This window comes from Phaseolus vulgaris, chromosome 11 (assembly GCF_051622355.1).
Source record: "Phaseolus vulgaris cultivar YP4 chromosome 11, ASM5162235v1, whole genome shotgun sequence".
NCBI classification, from domain to species: Eukaryota; Viridiplantae; Streptophyta; class Magnoliopsida; order Fabales; family Fabaceae; genus Phaseolus; species Phaseolus vulgaris.
Window position 1 is genome coordinate 101,911 of NC_143508.1, and position 20,014 is coordinate 121,924.

A 20,014-nucleotide genomic window follows, 5' to 3' on the forward strand; every position below is an offset into this window, starting at 1 on the left:
ATTTTATTGTAGCAAGCATTCTTAAAAATACGATTGATTAAAAAATTAATTTATTTGAGATTTATTTATTCATATTCAGAATCCTGAGATTTTATAACCTTGCATGACACCTGTTCAAACAAGAAAAGTAATAATTTTAAATAGAACAAACTGAATAAACTTTAATTTTTTAAAGTGACAAAAAAAAATATATATTTAAGGAAAAATATATATATTAAAAAATAAAAAATGATAAAATGAATTGTGAATATAAGTTATTAATGTTAAACAGGAGTGATTATGTTATGGTGGTGTGGGATTGAAGGAAAGATAGGAAGAATATTGTGGCGGAATAGGAAAGGAAATTGAAAGAAGAATAGAATAGAAGGTGGTAGGGTTTGTGAAGGTGATCGTGATCGTGAATTCAATTTTGACAGAGCGATGAGTGAGAGTAACGGAAACAGCAGGAGGCGAAATGTTGAAGATCAAGATCTGGGACTGTACTTCTTAGAAGCGTGCAAGGGTAGGGAGATGAAAGAGAGGGAGAAGGAGAAGGTCAAAGAGGAAGAGGAGGAAGAGGAGGAGCCGCCGAGGGAGCTCAACACGATTAACAGCTCCGGTGGCTTCGTGGTGGTCTCCACGGACAAGCTGTCGGTGAAGTACACCAACGTCAACCTTCACGGCCACGATGTCGGTGTAATTCAGGCCAACAAGCCTGCTCCTACCAAACGCCTCATCTACTATTTTGAGATTCATGTCAAGGATGCCGGCGTCAAGGGTCAAATTGCCATTGGCTTCACCTCCGAGACATTCAAGATGCGAAGGCAGCCAGGGTCACTCACCCACTCGCTCGCTCAGTCACTCACTCACCACTCGCTCACTCACTCACCACTCACTCGCTCACTCACTCACTCACTGATCAAGTGCTTCATTTTTTTTCTAACCGCTAACCCTAACCCCAACCCCATTGATTTCTTATAGGTGGGAGGCCAATAGCTGCGGATATCATGGTGACGATGGTCTTCTTTACCGTGGACATGGCAAGGGGGAAGCGTTTGGCCCAACCTATACATCTGGTGATGTAGTTGGTGCCGGAATTAACTACGCTGCGCAGGAATTCTTTTTCACGTACACCACTTACTCCTCTACTCTTCCTCTACTTTCTTCTTTCAGAGCAAAACTATTATTAACATATCACTTTTTCCCTTTTTCTTTCCGTGCCAGTAAAAATGGCCAAGTTGTCGGCTCTGTTTCCAAAGACAGGAAAGGTCCCCTTTTTCCTACTATTGCAGTTCATAGCCAAAATGAAGAGTATGTCACTTGTACTGCCACTGCTTTCTTTACCTATTTTCGTTTATTTGAGTATGCCAACGTTGTCTACTAACTCTTTACTTTCAAACAGCACCTTCTTTTCATCGTTACTAGAGGTATTTAATTTTTCAGGGGTGTGTTTCATTTATCTCTAACAGGGTGCATGTCAACTTTGGGCAGAAACCATTTACTTTTGACTTAAAAGTAAGAGCCGTATTTATATTTTCCTTACTCTTATGTACATTTCTCACCTTAGACTTCAGCATGTTACCCTACTTGCTAATTCAATGACATTAACATCTTTTAAATTTGTATGTTTTCAACAAGTCAAACCTTTGAATCTACTTCCAATTCAGTTACTAAATCCAATAGTTGCCTTTCATCATGACAAATTATATGTTTGTTCTTGTCTGGTTTGAATTCATTGTTCAGTGCATTACTTGCTACTTGTTCTGAGCAATATTTATTTTTCTTTTTTCATTTTTTCTGCCCTCAGATTGGATGCTAGCTAGGTGTTACAATATAGTAATATTGGCTTTAGTTTTCGTTTTTTTATTTAACCCTTCGTCAATTTCTTTTCTTCTGCGGATTTTTAAAAATTGAGAATGTTAAGACACACAGCTAGCAGAGCAGGATAAGACACGTTCCTGAGAAATTGTTTGGTGGTCATCTGACCTGAAAGTTATTTAGGCAAATGTAGTGACAGATGTGAATATTTTTCAGCATGTGTTCAGTATGAGGAGTAGCAGGAGGCTCAGAGTGAGGGAAAATGCAAGGAATTGATAGTGAATGGAGAGGATGGGAAAGCTGATACTGCTAGTTAACCTAGTTTTGGCAAAGAAGGTTTTTTGGGCTGAACAGTTTTTTATCAACACGTCATACTTTTTCTCTAAACATACTTAACACAGAATAAGTGTAGTAAGTTTATCATTAGAGTTCTCTATATGATCTCCTGAACACTTAAAAATAATATAATTCTATAAATTGAAACATTATTTGGACAGCCATGTTAGTAATAAGTTCAGATGGAGGGCGTAAAGATAACTTAGAGTGTTCATGGCAAGAACTTGGTGGCTAAGGTTTTGATGTTTTTCAATCTTCCTTGCATCCCATGGTTTTGATATATTTGGTGATGTCTATACTTTAAAAAAAGCTAAATTATATGGATGAGACCTATTTAGTATTTGGGAAACTTAGATGTTCTAAAATTTTTTATTCTGTGATATTGTTCCCCATAAAGCATAGTATGCTAGCAAGCATGAATTTAAAATGGTTTAAAATATAAATTTATTTTCTTAAAAAATTCCAATGTTCTTATATTTGTATTATACAAACTTGTTTATAACGTTTCATAATGTGAAAACTCTACATATTTGTTGTAATTATATTTGTAATTGTTGAAGATTTCACATTCACTAAAGATATGATCAAATTATTGCATATAACAAGGTGGAAACCTTACCTTACAAACCGATTTTGTAGGGTTGAGTTAGATCTCAATCTACTTTCTAAGATAATATCAAAGTCTATCCTAATAATATTTATTAGGTCAATTGTGTTGCTCGCAATTGGATTAATCGCAAATATTTAGTCTCATGCTTGAGAAGTTTGATCCTTAGGGTTATCTAATAAGCACTTTGAGAAGAAAACGTGATCTTTCGACAACCTTATCATAAATGCTATGCATCTAAGATGGTACTTTGATGAAAGGGTAGATTAAATTATTTCAATGTGATTTTTACTACATTTACAATTATTAATTTCGCGTGACCTTTTTGTTTAAAAGTTAACTGAGTTTACACATGCTATTTACTTATTTATCATTCTTTTTTCTTAAATATTTATTTTATTGGATTAGGAATTTGAAGCACAAGAAAGAATGAAGCAGCAACTGAAAATAGAGGAAATTTCTGTGCCACCAAATGTCAGTTACGGGTGAGAGGAAATTGTCTTTGAATAACTTCAGTGTTAGACTATGCTTTCCATTACTTGTTTTGAAGTTGATCATGTTCTTTATTTTCAATCCTGAGTAGTGCAAGCTTACTAGGAGTTATAAATGCCCTTAGTAAGTAGGATTTTTTTGGGTCTGTATTTGTAGTTACTAGTCTGTAACCGGGTAAGATTACAGGACTAAGGACAAATTAACAAGTTTGAGTACATTTATGTTAAAAATGATCTTGATCAGATTTTGGCTTTTCCAGCAAAAGCCTGTAAAAAATGGTCTGTTTTTGCCACCATTTGCAACTCACGTTTCCCACTACTTCATTGGTGGTTACTCTACTTGAACTGACCCAACGCCTCTGTTGTCTCCACTGGCTTATATATAGGATGAATTTTTGCACTTTAGTGGCAAACAGTATCATTAGTTTTAGCTGAGAAGGGGTGAGAAGAAAACAGTGGGGTACCATAATACCATAGATTGAGCTGCTATTATACGTGAACTTGGTTTATCTATTGTTTTCAATTTATCCAAACTTTTATTGTATTGAGAGTGATTTATCTAACAAACATAATAGAAGATCCACTAGCACCAGAATTAGTAGGGAGGAAAACAAAATATAGTAGGGTAGCAGAATACCGTATATGAATGAACCGCAGTTTTGCCTTCTGTTTCTGATTGACCTGATCTTGTGTTTGTTTGGACGAGTTTCTCCATAATAAGCTCCTCTGGGAGAGAAAAATTGAAACTAGGTTCTTCATAAGCTAAAAGTGGCTTGTGCCTAAACTAACTTGCAGAAACTCTCATAATTTCTCCAAAGTTTTTACTTTTGACTTATGAAATTTTAGCTTGTGGAGAAGTTGTTTAATTTTCTTCTTCTTCTTCTTCTCATTTTTCTCTTGTAGAAGAGCTTATGGAGAAGCCCATTCAAACATACCCGTTGTATTGTTTGGGAGAAATTTAACAGATAAATGTAATTGCAAGAATAGAGGGTCCACTATTTGTAAATTAGTTTACAATATAACATGATTGATACTCTTATTAAGCTCAATACATACAACAAAACCTTTTTGTGGTTTACTAATTTACAGGAAGTACAGGTCTTCACTAGTTGCAGCTTTTCTGGTTTAGGAAGGTTGAGATTAATCTATTTAACCCTAGGTGTCTGAGACATCCATTTCTTTCATGGGAGCCAATGTTAATAAGAAAAAAATAAATGTGATCGATATTTCTCAAATTTGATATCTTTTTTTGTCTGCAGAATTGTCCGCTCCTACTTGCTGCACTATGGCTATGAAGATACATTGAATTCATTTGATGTGGCTAGTAAAAGTACTGTTCCTCCTATATACATAGCTCAAGAAAGTGGAATTGATGAGCAGGAAATTACATATGCGTTAAATCATAGAAAGACTCTTCGGCAGGTATATTTTTCTTGGAACTAAAAAATAACTAGTTTATATTATAAATTCAGTTCTTAGAACCTTTTAACTGAAAGTTAAATTCAGCATTTTATATTTTATTGTTCCTTATCAATGTCACATGCTTGCATACTTAAAGAAAGCTATTGCAGTTGGCATACTCTGGATATCGTTGTTGCCAATAATCATTGTTACTGGCACCTGCCACATTGCCGTGATGGCACCACGGTCCTCCATTAGAGTTCTCATTCAAGTTAGAATTGTTATTTATATCTTAAATATTTATTTGCCGGAACATAAAAATCAAAATTCTTAATTCCAATGTTGTCCAATTTGGAAATGGAATTACAATTCTGACCTGCAATTCCAATTCATTGTACAAATAGATTCTAATCATGACAAAAGTGTTTCCTTGTTTTGTTTCTGTTTCCTGTCCTCAAAATTTTGTGAAAGGAAGGATGTAAACTGCATTATCTTGTTATAAGCACCTGCATAAATGCATGAGGTTTTAAATGATGAACCCTTGGACAAGTATGATGACCTGTTCCAGAAGGGCACTTTTTTCCCCTTTCTGTTTTTATATAATACTGTCATATTTTTTTCTGTCAACTTCATTCACTTGTAAAACCCTCAATACTTTGGAGGTATGCATGGCAGTTACCTTAGTTGCCTCTCTAAATGATCCTTCTATTGAAGTTGGGATATGTATGAGATTTATTCTTGTTCAGTTAGTCATTTTGTTTTCAATGAAAACTAGGAAGATGACAGTGGATTTTGTAGTAGTGAAAGTAATTTTCCCCACTTCCATTGTTTTTTGGTAACATTTTTAAATTAGAAAACATAATGACGAAAAAACTATATATTTTTTTTAACTTTTAGTGGAAACATATAAACTAAAAAAGAAATCAAACCTAAAATGTTTATATGTATGTTAGTGTGCCTTCTATCCACTACACTACAAAATATATTTTCGTTGTTGATATTTCTTTGGTGTCTGTTTATCAATTTTAAGAGAAAGGCCTAGGGATACAAAATTTACAAATAGCATGCTCTAGTGCTGGGATAGTGCTTAAGTGGCTCACAGTTGCCCTTGGCTGCTATGTACATATCCATAGCTGAGCATTACAGTGTTGTGAACATAGTGGCGATATAGCATGTTCTGAATTTTAAAAAGGCTTCTAAAATAGGTCTGCTAGGTAGTATTGGAGGGATTTTCTGAAACTTTTTTATATTAAAAAAATGGTTTTAGCTTAAGATGACCCACTTTTTTATGACCACGTCTTTTTTCTCTCCTTTTTGGTGAATATGTTTTACTTTTTGACTGACATAAAATGCTGTTAAATCTGCACCCATCTTTGTGTCTCACGTAAAGTGCTGTTTTGCCCCTTGCACACAGCTGTTTCATATCACTTCTAAATTTATTTATACATTAGATAATTTTTTCCTTTCCCACAACCTTCACTCTTTGTTTCTTTGCTTCACTCCGTTTTATATATGAATGTTCTGTCAATGTGAAGAGTTTTTGTCTGGCAGATATATTGTTACACATGAGTTAATTATTTTAGAGATATGATTTGATTACATTAATTAGGGATATATGATATGATATGGTTTGATTGGGAAATATCTTGCAAATATTTCCCTTTATTAGATATTGATTTTGTTCCTTATTATTGTATTTTCATTATAAATAAGAGTACTCATGTGTGTACCAGAAACAAAGAATTCATTATATTCCCTCTCAATTTCTCTGTCCTCAACATGATGCTAGAGTGGTACCATATTTCCGTCGCTTGTTTTTGTCAGTAATCAAGAACATAATGCGAAGGTAACTAAAACTGTGAGCCCAATGCTCATAGGAGTCAATATTTTAGAAACTATGTACGATTTCTGGTTTCTAGTTTTTGCTCTACTGTCACTATTCACACTGAATACACTGTTTGCCACTGCCATCATAGTTCACCACCTGTCATTGTTCTTCACTGCCAATGACATTCAGGAGAGACATTTCTGACCAACATTACTGTTTACCACCAATGTTCCCCGGCATTTGCTGTTTATAGCTGATGTTTTTCAGAAACTACTATACAACACAAATGTTTGTCCGGCGAGTTTCTTTTCCTGTTGAGTTTTTCTAGTCAACATTTAGTTTTTGGTGATAAATATTTGGTAGTTTTACTGTCCTTTGTTTTGTTATTGTTTTGCTGATTTAGAATCATAATTGGCTTACATCTTTTCTTTTCAATGAAGCTAATCAGGAAAGGGAACCTTGATGTTGCATTTGGTAAATTGCGTGAATGGTATCCCCAAATTGTTGAGGTGGGTTCTCTCAGACATACTTGTCTCAGTCACAGTTGTGTATAATATAGTGCAAACCTAACTTCAATTAAACTGATAAAAAATTAAATCATGTTTGCTATGGCATATTTATCATCTTTAATCTATATATAATGGAAATTGCTTTAAACTTATTCTTTTAAGTAATTTTGATTACTGAGTTTTACTTAAATTGTTAACTGCCATGTTCTGTTTTGTTGTTTGAGTCATACATAACAGAGGTTATGGTATGATATATTTCTCTTGGTTCACTCTTTCTGAGTTTATCACATTTGAAAACGTATTTACCCAAGAATTTGTGGTTATGAGGAGTTTGGCTGTTGGCAATAATTCTAGCCCCTTGTCATTGTTTCTTTTGCACCTATTCAAGGTGACAGTACATTGCTAAGTTGACTAAGATTTTCTCTTTGAAATACTTTTTTGATCTTCGAGACATAACTCTAATTTAATTTTCCCCTATTTTAAAGGTTCCAAATAACAGATAAAATTATGTATGGAATTTTAATATTTCTCTTATGTAAGAATCTTCTTTCTTCATATTTACTTCTGGAATCATGACAATCAATTCTGGTTACTGCAGGACAACACGTCAGCTACATGCTTTCTGCTTCATTGTCAACATTTTATCGAATTAGTTCGGGTATATTCCTTTCAATGTTTATTTTTGTGATTATCGGAAGTCTGACCTACTTTATTCATGTATTTCATTAGTACATATTCGTAAATGTGGATTTAGGTTGTTATTTTAATTTTTTATAAGCACCCCCAAGTCTCGAGGAACCCATCCTTAAAAACTAACTATTAAGGAAGGAGAACCAAACATTCCATACATACTATTTAATGTGAAACTTCCACATTCCATAAGATGCTAGTCCCTGTTACATGCCTCACATTTTGTTAATTAGTTAAGCTCAATTGATATTTTTATCTGTCTTTTGCTGCTGAAAAATGTCTAATTTATCTTTTTGATGTTCTAGCTTTGATTCAAAATCCCTATAGGCCACAGAAGCTGAGTAATTTATTATTATGTATTTGATGGCTCTATGCATTATTTAGGTTGGAGCTCTTGAGGAGGCAGTCAGATATGGAAGAATTGAATTGTCGAGTTTTTATGACTTGCCTGTCTTTAAGGATTTAGTTCAGGTGATTTTTCTTACTGATAATGGAATTGTTACTCTGCTTCACAAATATCTGTTGTCGATTTCAAATGTCTTTACGTTTTTTGCTTATTAGTGCTCTCAGCATATAATAATTATATTGTACTAGATTAGTCGAAACAATTCCTAAACCTTAAATCCTAAATCATCTCTTCTCTTCTCTCCTTTGTTATTGGCTTTAAGCCCTACTGAGGAATCTTAATTTTTTGTGTATATATCATCTGTTTCCTGTTGCCTTTGAATTGTTGATTCCGTAGGACTGTGTTGCTTTGCTGGCATATGAACGGCCTCTAGAATCTTCCGTAGGCTATCTTCTAAAAGACTCGCAGCGAGAAGTTGTAGCTGACACGGTAAATGCCATGATTTTGTCCACAAATCCCAATATGAAAGAATCAAAACATTGCTTGCAGTCCTATCTGGAGAGGTTACTTAGACAGCTCACTGCTTGCTGCTTAGAGAGACGAGCACTGAATGGAGAGCAGGGAGAAGCTTTCCAACTTCAGAGATTACTTAGCAGTAGTAGAAGAGGCTAGTGCTAGTGCTAGTGCTAGGTGGATATTATATCTATTGATCTTATGGTATTGTTCATATGTCTATCGATCTGCCACTGTTCATATTACCTCGGGATTTGTAACAATGCAAAGTGATCAAATTTCCCATATTTATTTGATGCATGCTTATTCATTTCTTTGGCAAGAAGGGGGAGGAGAGAGGATGTTTGTAAACTCGTTATTATTAAAACAATGAAAATGGGAAAAATGATCCAAACAACGATTTCAAGTTGAAATTTTTGTTGACAAAGATTTTAGCACGTTTGGATGGATTAACAAATGTGTATATACTATTGTAATGCAAATGACTTGTGGCATAATTACTGTGAACTTGTGATCCAATCAAATATTTTGGAATTGATACATGAGAATGGAATTGTAGGGAAAGTTTGGTTTTCTTTTAAAAAAAATTATACCTTGATAATATACGCATTTAGTATATCATCGTGGTAAAACTTTATATATGATTGGAGAATGGTGTAAGTTTTTAATGTGGCAATGGGTATTAAACAAATTCAGTCAATCTTTTTTTATTTGTCAAATTTATTCTGATTTAAAACTTTGCATTACTCTACTACTAGGAATTTACATGTTTACTATCCTTCCATATTTTAAAATATTTAAGGTTAATACACAAATTAAGCTTTTTTGTGATGAATTTTTGTAAAACTGTTTTTAGAACGTCAAAATAAGAAAAAAAAAGCGAAATTAGTTTGTTGCACCTAAAAGTATTAGCATGAAATTAATACAAGATCAATGACAGGATAAAATATAATTAGTTCGTTAAGAACTTGACTCTCAAACAATGAATACTGTTAACATAAGATACCAAGATCATAAAGAGAATAATTACATAATAAATCAATAATCCAGTAATACAAAATAATTCATTTATTCTTACCTGCAAGCTTTGGACGCTCATAATCTTTAAAGTCTATATTACACATAAAAACATTTATACGTAAAACATTCTCTACTGGTTAGATTTCAAGCCTGTAAATGTTGCCACTCAAAACAAATATAAAATGAAGAGGGAGAAGAATGAACTCCTAATTATATTATAATGAGTGACCTATGTTTGCATTTTGATAGGTGAGTGAATAGAATAAGAGAAGTTGGAGCAGAAAAGAAATGGTGTAATATATTTGATTGTGTTGTGTAAGATGTATATCTAGTAGTAATATGGTTCTCTAAAGAAGACTACGTAAATGATACAGAAAATGGAAAAAATAATGATAAAAACATCAATAGTGATGGCAGAGACTGCCTGATTGCTAAGCTTCATATTCCTTCCACCGAGGCGATCGACCATGTCAGGAACAGGTTCCCAGTTCCTGAGTTGTTGCATTCGAGGATCCTCTAATTTCATTTTCATCTTCTCTGCGTGCCGGCTTGCAGCCTCTTGAGCAAGGCTCCAATCATAAAATTTTCGACTCTCTTCATCGCTCAGAACGTTGTAAATCTCTCTCAGTTTCATGAATTTTTCCGACGCACTTTTCAGAGGGAGGGAAGTTGTGTCGGGATGATACTCCTTCGATAGTTTCCTATAAGCAACTTTGATTTCTTCTAAATCCGCATCGGGTGATACTCCTAAGAATCTGGTGAATGATGACGCATGAGAAGGATGATAAGAAAAAGTAGCAGAGTAGAAGGGAGTGACTCACTCGTAATGAGAGCTTAAAGAAGAGGTGAGGAGCAAATCTGAGAAGTCATCATCGGCGAACATGTTGCTGGATTTGCTCTTTTTATCTCTGTCTCCGCCTCCAATCCACCCTTCATCCTCGTTGTCCCAGTGGATTCTGGTGTCAACTCCAGGGGGGGCTCTCGGGGGTCCGCGAGAACTCTGCACCTGCAAATTACTGCAGCTTCTCCTGTTTCTCAAAATCCAGAACTTCCCCAATTCTACCTGCAGAGGAGCTCTGCATGTACACGCCAAAGCCATGGAAGAACACAACTGCAAAACCCTCATTCTCATTTCAGGCTACAATTCCTTTCTCCTTCTCACAATTATTAAATTAATAAATACTTATCTCTCCCTTCCCTTGTGGCCTTCTTTCTCTCTTCTATTTTCTGTGGTTCACATCTCTTCAAACTCCCCATGCCTTGTCATTTACTCATCTTCTAAATCAATTATTAATATTATTGTATGTTTAATTCTTTCATTATTCTAACTCTTACCATATTTAATGCATTCACTTTTCCCTATTGCAAGAATAAAGATAATACTGTATAAAAAATATCCTTCTCTTATATATTACTATAGGAATGTTATGCTTAATATCTTGTATAGTTTTCTTAGAAGAATAATATTAAAAAAATATTGTCATCATCACTACTTTAAAACTTAAGGTAGGTATACACACACATACTTCTTATTTATAGAAGTAGAAAAGATAGTAAATACATACAGATATTTAAGGTATCGTGTGAAGGTAAATACCTCCTCATAATCATGAGTTGCATGACATCTTCGCGCCTCCGACTCGTGTGGGATATCAAACTACCATGAGTTGTCCCACTTCAAAGCAGAAGAAGCACCACAAGTTTTGTTATATTAATTATGTCATGCTTCTGTCGTATTGTCATCTTCACATGCTTTCTGTTTCGTTGTTTGTCCTACTTAGTTAGTTTATTCCCTATCTTTGCATTTCACTTTTAATCAAGGAAAAACAACTTAGAACATTTCGTCCTTCATAGTCTTTCACTCATCCCTAAATATCCTAAACTTTTGAAAATGCAAAAACCATTAGCACTTTAAACACAATTCATTAGAACCAATGTCTATATCATAAGGATCCAAACAAATAGAATAAAATTGTAAGAACTAAAACCTAAATATAGTAAAAGTATAGGAACAAAAAACAACAATTTTAGAGTATGAACTAACCAAGGCAAACTATAGAGAAAAGATGTGCTCAAAATTATAAAAAATCTAAGGCCTACCCAATGATAAGAAAACTGACAACGTCTTTTGTAAAAGGAAATCCGAGTTAAAATAGTACAAAAGCAATTGTTCAAATTATACATGTCAAATCAATAACCAATCACATCCTTTGTACTTTTTTTACCAGTTAAACCATCTTGTAAGCAAAACAATTGTTCAAATTATACATGTCAAAATAATAACCCATCATATCCTTTGTACTTTTCTTCCCCAGCTAAACATCTTGTAAGCAAACTTGGATCATATTATTTTTGTAATTTGTTTATAGACAAACTTCTTTAGCTCGGTGAAAACAACGTATGTATACTTTAGTGATTTTTTATGGAATTTTTTAATGCAGTATGGATCCAGAATAAAATTGCAGAAACTAGGGCGAAATTTCACAAGTTTTGGTAGAGGCCTTGGTCTGCACAAAATTTCTGAAAAATTCTCCCGAAATAGTTTTGTCCTGAAAATTCACGTAAGAATCTCCACTGAATTTGGGAAGAAACGCGACAAAATTTCAGGCCAAACGGATGAGTACTCACCCACGAAAAAATTCAAACAGTTTCGCACACAAACGAATCGTCCTTTCAGCCCTGGCAGTGATGAATAAAAAATTTATTGCCAATCCTGTGGGACGAATCTGGGGCTCAAATCTCAGCCAAAACTGGACAGACACAGTGACGAACGTCTGGTAAAAATTTCAGACCAAAATACCCAAGGAGTAAGGCGTGGCAAGTCCCAGACCCAGAGTGAACAAAACTGGTTTTTCGAAATCAAAACGTCCTAGCTTTTCTTCCCCGTATCTTCTTTCTGTGATTTGTTTATGGACGTGCCTCCTTACCTGGGTGCAAACAACACATGAAAGTACTCGTGTGAATTTTTTCAGCGCAATATGGGCCCGGAAAAAAATTGCAGAAATTAGGGCGAAATTTCACAAGTTTTGGTAGAGGATATAGCCTTGGTCTGCACAAAATTTCTGAAAAATTCTCCCGAAATAGTTTTGTCCTGAAAATTCACGTAAGAATCTCCACTGAATTTGGGACGAAACGCGACAAATTTCAGGTCATACGGATGAGTACTCACCCACGAAAAAAATCAAACAGTTTCGCACACAAACGAACCTTCCTTTCAGCCCTGGCAGTGATGAATAAAAAATTTATTGCCAATCCTGTGGGACGAATCTGGGGCTCAAATCTCAGCCAAAACTGGACAGACACAGTGACGAACGTCTGGTAAAAATTTCAGACCAAAATACCCAAGGAGTAAGGCGTGGCAAGTCCCAGACCCAGAGTGAACAAAACTGGTTTTTCGAAATCAAAACGTCCTAGCTTTTCTTCCCCGTATCTTCTTTCTGTGATTTGTTTACGGACGTGCCTCCTTACCTGGGTGCAAACAACACATGAAAGTACTCGTGTGAATTTTTTCAGCGCAATATGGGCCCGGAAAAAAATTGCAGAAATTAGGGCGAAATTTCACAAGTTTTGGTAGAGGATAGCCTTGGTCTGCACAAAATTTCTGAAGAACTCTCCCGAAATAGTTTTGTCCTGAAAATTCACGTTAGAATCTCCACTGAATTTGGGACGAAACGCGAGAAATTTCAGGTCATACGGATGAGTACTCACCCACGAAAAAAATCAAACAGTTTCGCACACAAACGAACCTTCATTTCAGCCCTGGCAGTGATGAATAAAAAATTTATTGCCAACCCTGTGGGACGAATCTAGGGCTCAAATCTCAGCCAAAACTCGACAGACACAGTGACGATTGTCTGGTAAATAATTCAGACCAAAATACCCAAGGAGTAAGGCGTGGCAAGTCCCAGACCCAGAGTGAACAAAACTGGTTTTCCGAAATCAAAACGTCCTGGCTTTTCTTCCCCGTATCTTCTTTCTGTGATTTGTTTATGGATGTGCCTCCTTACCTGGGTGCAAACAACACATGAAAGTACTCGTGTGAATTTTTTTCAGCGCAATACGGGCCCGGAAAAAAATTGCAGAAATTAGGGCGAAATTTCACAAGTTTTGGTAGAGGATAGCCTTGGTCTGCACAAAATTTCTGAAAAATTCTCCCGAAATAGTTTTGTCCTGAAAATTCACGTAAGAATCTCCACTGAATTTGGGACGAAACGCGACAAATTTCAGGTCAAACGGATGAGTACTCACCCACGAAAAAAATCAAACAGTTTCGCACACAAACGAACCTTCCTTTCAGCCCTGGCAGTGATGAATAAAAAATTTATTGCCAATACTGTGGGACGAATCTGGGGCTCAAATCTCAGCCAAAACTCGACAAACACAGTGACGAACGTCTGGTAAAAATTTCAGACCAAAATACCCAAGGAGTAAGGCGTGGCAAGTCCCAGACCCAGAGTGAACAAAACTGATTTTCCGAAATCAAAACGTCCTGGCTTTTCTTCCCCGTATCTTCTTTCTGTGATTTGTTTATGGACGTGCCTCCTTACCTGGGTGCAAACAACACATGAAAGTACTCGTGTGAATTTTTTCAGCGCAATACGGGCCCGGAAAAAAATTGCAGAAATTAGGGCGAAATTTCACAAGTTTTGGTAGAGGATAGCCTTGGTCTGCACAAAATTTCTGAAAAATTCTCCCGAAATAGTTTTGTCCTGAAAATTCACGTAAGAATCTCCACTGAATTTGGGACGAAACGCGACAAATTTCAGGTCAAACGGATGAGTACTCACCCACGAAAAAAATCAAATAGTTTCGCACACAAACGAACCTTCCTTTCAGCCCTGGCAGTGATGAATAAAAAATTTATTGCCAATCTTGTGGGACGAATCTGGGGCTCAAATCTCAGCCAAAACTCGACGGACACAGTGACGAACGTCTGGTAAAAATTTCAGACCAAAATACCCAAGGAGTAAGGCGTGGCAAGTCCCAGACCCAGAGTGAACAAAACTGGTTTTCCGAAATCAAAACGTCCTGGCTTTTCTTCCCCGTATCTTCTTTCTGTGATTTGTTTATGGACGTGCCTCCTTACCTGGGTGCAAACAACACATGAAAGTACTCGTGTGAATTTTTTCAGCGCAATACGGGCCCGGAAAAAAATTGCAGAAATTAGGGCGAAATTTCACAAGTTTTGGTAGAGGATAGCCTTGGTCTGCACAAAATTTCTGAAAAATTCTCCCGAAATAGTTTTGTCCTGAAAATTCACGTAAGAATCTCCACTGAATTTGGGACGAAACGCGAGAAATTTCAGGTCATACGGATGAGTACTCACCCACGAAAAAAATCAAACAGTTTCGCACACAAACGAACCTTCCTTTCAGCCCTGAAAGTGATGAATAAAAAATTTATTGCCAATCCTGTGGGACGAATCTGGGGCTCAAATCTCAGCCAAAACTCGACAGACACAGTGACGATTGTCTGGTAAATAATTCAGACCAAAATACCCAAGGAGTAAGGCGTGGCAAGTCCCAGACCCAGAGTGAACAAAACTGGTTTTCCGAAATCAAAACGTCCTGGCTTTTCTTCCCCGTATCTTCTTTCTGTGATTTGTTTATGGACGTGCCGCCTTACCTGGGTGCAAACAACACATGAAAGTACTCGTGTGAATTTTTTTCAGCGCAATACGGGCCCGGAAAAAAATTGCAGAAATTAGGGCGAAATTTCACAAGTTTTGGTAGAGGATAGCCTTGGTCTGCACAAAATTTCTGAAAAATTCTCCCGAAATAGTTTTGTCCTGAAAATACACGTAAGAATCTCCACTGAATTTGGGACGAAACGCGACAAATTTCAGGTCAAACGGATGAGTACTCACCCACGAAAAAAATCAAACAGTTTCGCACACAAACGAACCTTCCTTTCAGCCCTGGCAGTGATGAATAAAAAATTTATTGCCAATCCTGTGGGACGAATCTGGGGCTCAAATCTCAGCCAAAACTGGACAGACACAGTGACGAACGTCTGGTAAAAATTTCAGACCAAAATACCCAAGGAGTAAGGCGTGGCAAGTCCCAGACCCAGAGTGAACAAAACTGGTTTTCCGAAATCAAAACGTCCTGGCTTTTCTTCCCCGTATCTTCTTTCTGTGATTTGTTTATGGACGTGCCTCCTTACCTGGGTGCAAACAACACATGAAAGTACTCGTGTGAATTTTTTCAGCGCAATACGGGCCCGGAAAAAAATTGCAGAAATTAGGGCGAAATTTCACAAGTTTTGGTAGAGGATAGCCTTGGTCTGCACAAAATTTCTGAAAAATTCTCCCGAAATAGTTTTGTCCTGAAAATTCACGTAAGAATCTCCACTGAATTTGGGACGAAACGAGACAAATTTCAGGTCATACGGATGAGTACTCACCCACGAAAAAAATCAAACAGTTTCGCACACAAACGAACCTTCCTTTCAGCCCTGGCAGTGATGAATAAAAAATTTATTGCCAATCCTGTGGGACGAATCTGGCGCTCAAATCTCAGCCAAAACTCGACAGACACAGTGACGAACGTCTGGTAAAAATTTCAGACCAAAATACCCAAGGAGTAAGGCGTGGCAAGTCCCAGACCCAGAGTGAACAAAACTGGTTTTCCGAAATCAAAACGTCCTGGCTTTTCTTCCCCGTATCTTCTTTCTGTGATTTGTTTATGGACGTGCCTCCTTACCTGGGTGCAAACAACACATGAAAGTACTCGTGTGAATTTTTTTCAGCGCAATACGGGCCCGGAAAAAAATTTCAGAAATTAGGGCGAAATTTCACAAGTTTTGGTAGAGGATAGCCTTGGTCTGCACAAAATTTCTGAAAAAACCTCCCGAAATAGTTTTGTCCTGAAAATTCACGTAAGAATCTCCACCGAATTTGGGACGAAACGCGCATTTCAGGTCATACGGATGAGTACTCACCCACGAAAAAAATCAAACAGTTTCGCACACAAACGAACCTTCCATTCAGCTCTGGCAGTGATGAATAAAAAATTTATTGCCAATCCTGTGGGACGAATCTGGGGCTCAAATCTCAGCCAAAACTCGACAGACACAGTGACGAACGTCTCGTAAATAATTCAGACCAAAATACCCAAGGAGTAAGGCGTGGCAAGTCCCAGACCAAAAGTGAACAAAACTGGTTTTCCGAAATCAAAACGTCCTGGCTTTTCTTCCCCGTATCTTCTTTCTGTGATTTGTTTATGGACGTGCCTCCTTACCTGGGTGCAAACAACACATGAAAGTACTCGTGTGAATTTTTTTCAGCGCAATACGGGCCCGGAAAAAAATTTCAGAAATTAGGGCGAAATTTCACAAGTTTTGGTAGAGGATAGCCTTGGTCTGCACAAAATTTCTGAAAAATTCTCCCGAAATAGTTTTGTCCTGAAAATTCACGTAAGAATCTCCACCGAATTTGGGACGAAACGCGCATTTCAGGTCATACGGATGAGTACTCACCCACGAAAAAAATCAAACAGTTTCGCACACAAACGAACCTTCCATTCAGCTCTGGCAGTGATGAATAAAAAATTTATTGCCAATCCTGTGGGACGAATCTGGGGCTCAAATCTCAGCCAAAACTCGACAGACACAGTGACGAACGTCTCGTAAATAATTCAGACCAAAATACCCAAGGAGTAAGGCGTGGCAAGTCCCAGACCAAAAGTGAACAAAACTGGTTTTCCGAAATCAAAACGTCCTGGCTTTTCTTCCCCGTATCTTCTTTCTGTGATTTGTTTATGGACGTGCCTCCTTACCTGGGTGCAAACAACACATGAAAGTACTCGTGTGAATTTTTTTCAGCGCAATACGGGCCCGGAAAAAAATTTCAGAAATTAGGGCGAAATTTCACAAGTTTTGGTAGAGGATAGCCTTGGTCTGCACAAAATTTCTGAAAAATTCTCCCGAAATAGTTTTGTCCTGAAAATTCACGTAAGAATCTCCACCGAATTTGGGACGAAACGCGCATTTCAGGTCATACGGATGAGTACTCACCCACGAAAAAAATCAAACAGTTTCGCACACAAACGAACCTTCCATTCAGCTCTGGCAGTGATGAATAAAAAATTTATTGCCAATCCTGTGGGACGAATCTGGGGCTCAAATCTCAGCCAAAACTCGACAGACACAGTGACGAACGTCTCGTAAATAATTCAGACCAAAATACCCAAGGAGTAAGGCGTGGCAAGTCCCAGACCAAAAGTGAACAAAACTGGTTTTCCGAAATCAAAACGTCCTGGCTTTTCTTCCCCGTATCTTCTTTCTGTGATTTGTTTATGGACGTGCCTCCTTACCTGGGTGCAAACAACACATGAAAGTACTCGTGTGAATTTTTTCAGCGCAATACGGGCTCGGAAAAAAATTGCAGAAATTAAGGCGAAATTTCACAAGTTTTGGTAGAGGATAGCCTTGGTCTGCACAAAATTTCTGAAAAATTCTCCCGAAATTATTTTGTCCTGAAAATTCACGTAAGAATCTCCACTCAATTTGGGACGAAACGCGACAAATTTCAGGTCATACGGATGAGTACTCACCCACGAAAAAAATCAAACAGTTTCGCACACAAACGAACCTTCCTTTCAGCCCTGGCAGTGATGAATAAAAAATTTATTGCCAATCCTGTGGGACGAATCTGGGGATCAAATCTCAGCCAAAACTCGACAGACACAGTGACGAACGTCTCGTAAATAATTCAGACCAAAATACCCAAGGAGTAAGGCGTGGCAAGTCCCAGACCCAGAGTGAACAAAACTGGTTTTCCGAAATCAAAACGTCCTGGCTTTTCTTCCCCGTATCTTCTATCTGTGATTTGTTTATGGACGTGCCTCCTTACCTGGGTGCAAACAACACATGAAAGTACTCGTGTGAATTTTTTCAGCGCAATACGGGCCCGGAAAAAAATTGCAGAAATTAGGGCGAAATTTCACAAGTTTTGGTAGAGGATAGCCTTGGTCTGCACAAAACTTCTGAAAAATTCTCCCGAAATAGTTTTGTCCCTAAAATTCACGTAAGAATCTCCACTGAATTTGGGACGAAACGCGACAAATTTCAGGTCATACGGATGAATACTCACCCACGAAAAAAATCAACAGTTTCGCACACAAACGAACCTTCCTTTCTGCCCTGGCAGTGATGAATAAAAAATTTATTGCCAATCCTGTGGGACGAATCTGGGGCTCAAATCTCAGCCAAAACTCGACAAACACAGTGACGAACGTCTGGTAAATAATTCAGACCAAAATACCCAAGGAGTAAGGCGTGGCAAGTCCCAGACCCAGAGTGAACAAAACTGGTTTTCCGAAATCAAAACGTCCTGGCTTTTCTTCCCCGTATCTTCTTTCTGTAATTTGTTTATGGACGTGCCTCCTTACCTGGGTGTAAACAACACATGAAAGTACTCGTGTGAATTTTTTCAGCGCAATACGGGCCCGGAAAAAAATTGCAGAAATTAGGGCGAAATTTCACAAGTTTTGGTAGAGGATAGCCTTGGTCTGCACAAAATTTTTGAAAAATTCTCCCAAAATAGTTTTGTCCTGAAAATTCACGTAAGAATCTCCACCGAATTTGGGACGAAACGCGACAAATTTCAGGTCATACGGATGAGTGCTCACCCACGAAAAAAATCAAACAGTTTCGCACACAAACGAACCTTCCTTTCAGCCCTGGCAGTGATGAATAAAAAATTTATTGCCAATCCTGTGGGACGAATCTGGGGCTCAAATCTCAGCCAAAACTCGACAGACACAGTGACGAACGTCTGGTAAATAATTCAGACCAAAATACCCAAGGAGTAAGGCGTGGCAAGTCCCAGACCCAGAGTGAACAAAACTGGTTTTCCGAAATCAAAACGTCCTGGCTTTTCTTCCCCGTATCTTCTTTTTGTGATTTGTTTATGGGCGTGCCTCCTTACCTGAGTCCAAACAACATATGAAAGTACTTGTGTGAATTTTTTCAGCGCAATACGGGCCCGGAAAAATATTGCAGAAATTAGGGCGAAATTTCACAAGTTTTGGTAGAGGATAGCCTTGGTCTGCACAAAATTTCTGAAAAATTCTCCCAAAATAGTTTTGTCCTGAAAATTCACGTTTGAATCTCCACTAAATTTGGGACGAAACGCGACAAATTTCAGGTCAAACGGATGAGTACTCACCCACGAAAAAAATCAAACAGTTTCACACACAAACGAACCTTCCTTTCAGCCCTGGCAGTGATGAATAAAAAATTTATTGCCAATCCTGTGGGACGAATCTGGGGCTCAAATCTCAGCCAAAACTCGACAGACACAGTGACGAACGTCTGGTAAAGATTTCAGACCAAAATACCCAAGGAGTAAGGCGTGGCAAGTCCCAGACCGAGAGTGAACAAAACTGGTTTTCCGAAATCAAAACGTCCTGGCTTTTCTTCCCCCTATCCTATTTTTTTGATTTGTTTATGGGCGTGACTCCTTACCTGGGT

The 20,014-nt window shown here is 37.4% G+C and overlaps 2 protein-coding genes across 2 annotated transcripts; one reads left to right on the top strand and one right to left on the bottom strand.

Moving 5' to 3' along the window:
• The first annotated feature begins 238 nt into the window (after nt 1-238).
• Nucleotides 239-8,828, top strand: LOC137826901 (ran-binding protein M homolog). Its single transcript, XM_068633062.2, has 10 exons — nt 239-812; nt 961-1,107; nt 1,204-1,290; nt 1,449-1,494; nt 3,149-3,225; nt 4,491-4,653; nt 6,901-6,969; nt 7,568-7,627; nt 8,044-8,130; nt 8,402-8,828. Exons 1-10 carry the CDS (start codon nt 421-423, stop codon nt 8,675-8,677), a joined length of 1,404 nt encoding a protein of 467 aa, XP_068489163.2. The 5' UTR covers nt 239-420; the 3' UTR covers nt 8,678-8,828.
• A 982-nt stretch (nt 8,829-9,810) lies between these two features.
• Nucleotides 9,811-10,759, bottom strand: NDHT (Chaperone DnaJ-domain superfamily protein). The gene is made up of 2 exons (XM_068633070.2): nt 10,360-10,759; nt 9,811-10,293 (listed from the first exon to the last, which is right to left on the bottom strand). The coding sequence occupies exons 1-2, from the start codon at nt 10,668-10,670 to the stop codon at nt 9,867-9,869; spliced, it is 738 nt and encodes a 245-aa protein (XP_068489171.2). The 5' UTR covers nt 10,671-10,759; the 3' UTR covers nt 9,811-9,866.
• Nucleotides 10,760-20,014: the final 9,255 nt, after the last annotated feature.

What these genes read in the sequence shown, in the direction of transcription:
- LOC137826901 (XM_068633062.2), top strand. Translation starts at nt 421, where the DNA reads ATGAGTGAGAGTAACGGAAACAGCAGGAGGCGAAATGTTGAAGATCAA. An exon ending in CATTTACTTTTGACTTAAAA is followed by an intron (nt 1,495 to 3,148) that starts GTAAGAGCCGTA and finishes TTATTGGATTAG; the next exon opens with GAATTTGAAGCACAAGAAAG. An exon ending in ATAGAAAGACTCTTCGGCAG is followed by an intron (nt 4,654 to 6,900) that starts GTATATTTTTCT and finishes TTTTCAATGAAG; the next exon opens with CTAATCAGGAAAGGGAACCT.
- NDHT (XM_068633070.2), bottom strand. Translation starts at nt 10,670, where the DNA reads ATGAGAATGAGGGTTTTGCAGTTGTGTTCTTCCATGGCTTTGGCGTGT. An exon ending in TCTTTAAGCTCTCATTACGA is followed by an intron (nt 10,294 to 10,359) that starts GTGAGTCACTCC and finishes ATCATTCACCAG; the next exon opens with ATTCTTAGGAGTATCACCCG.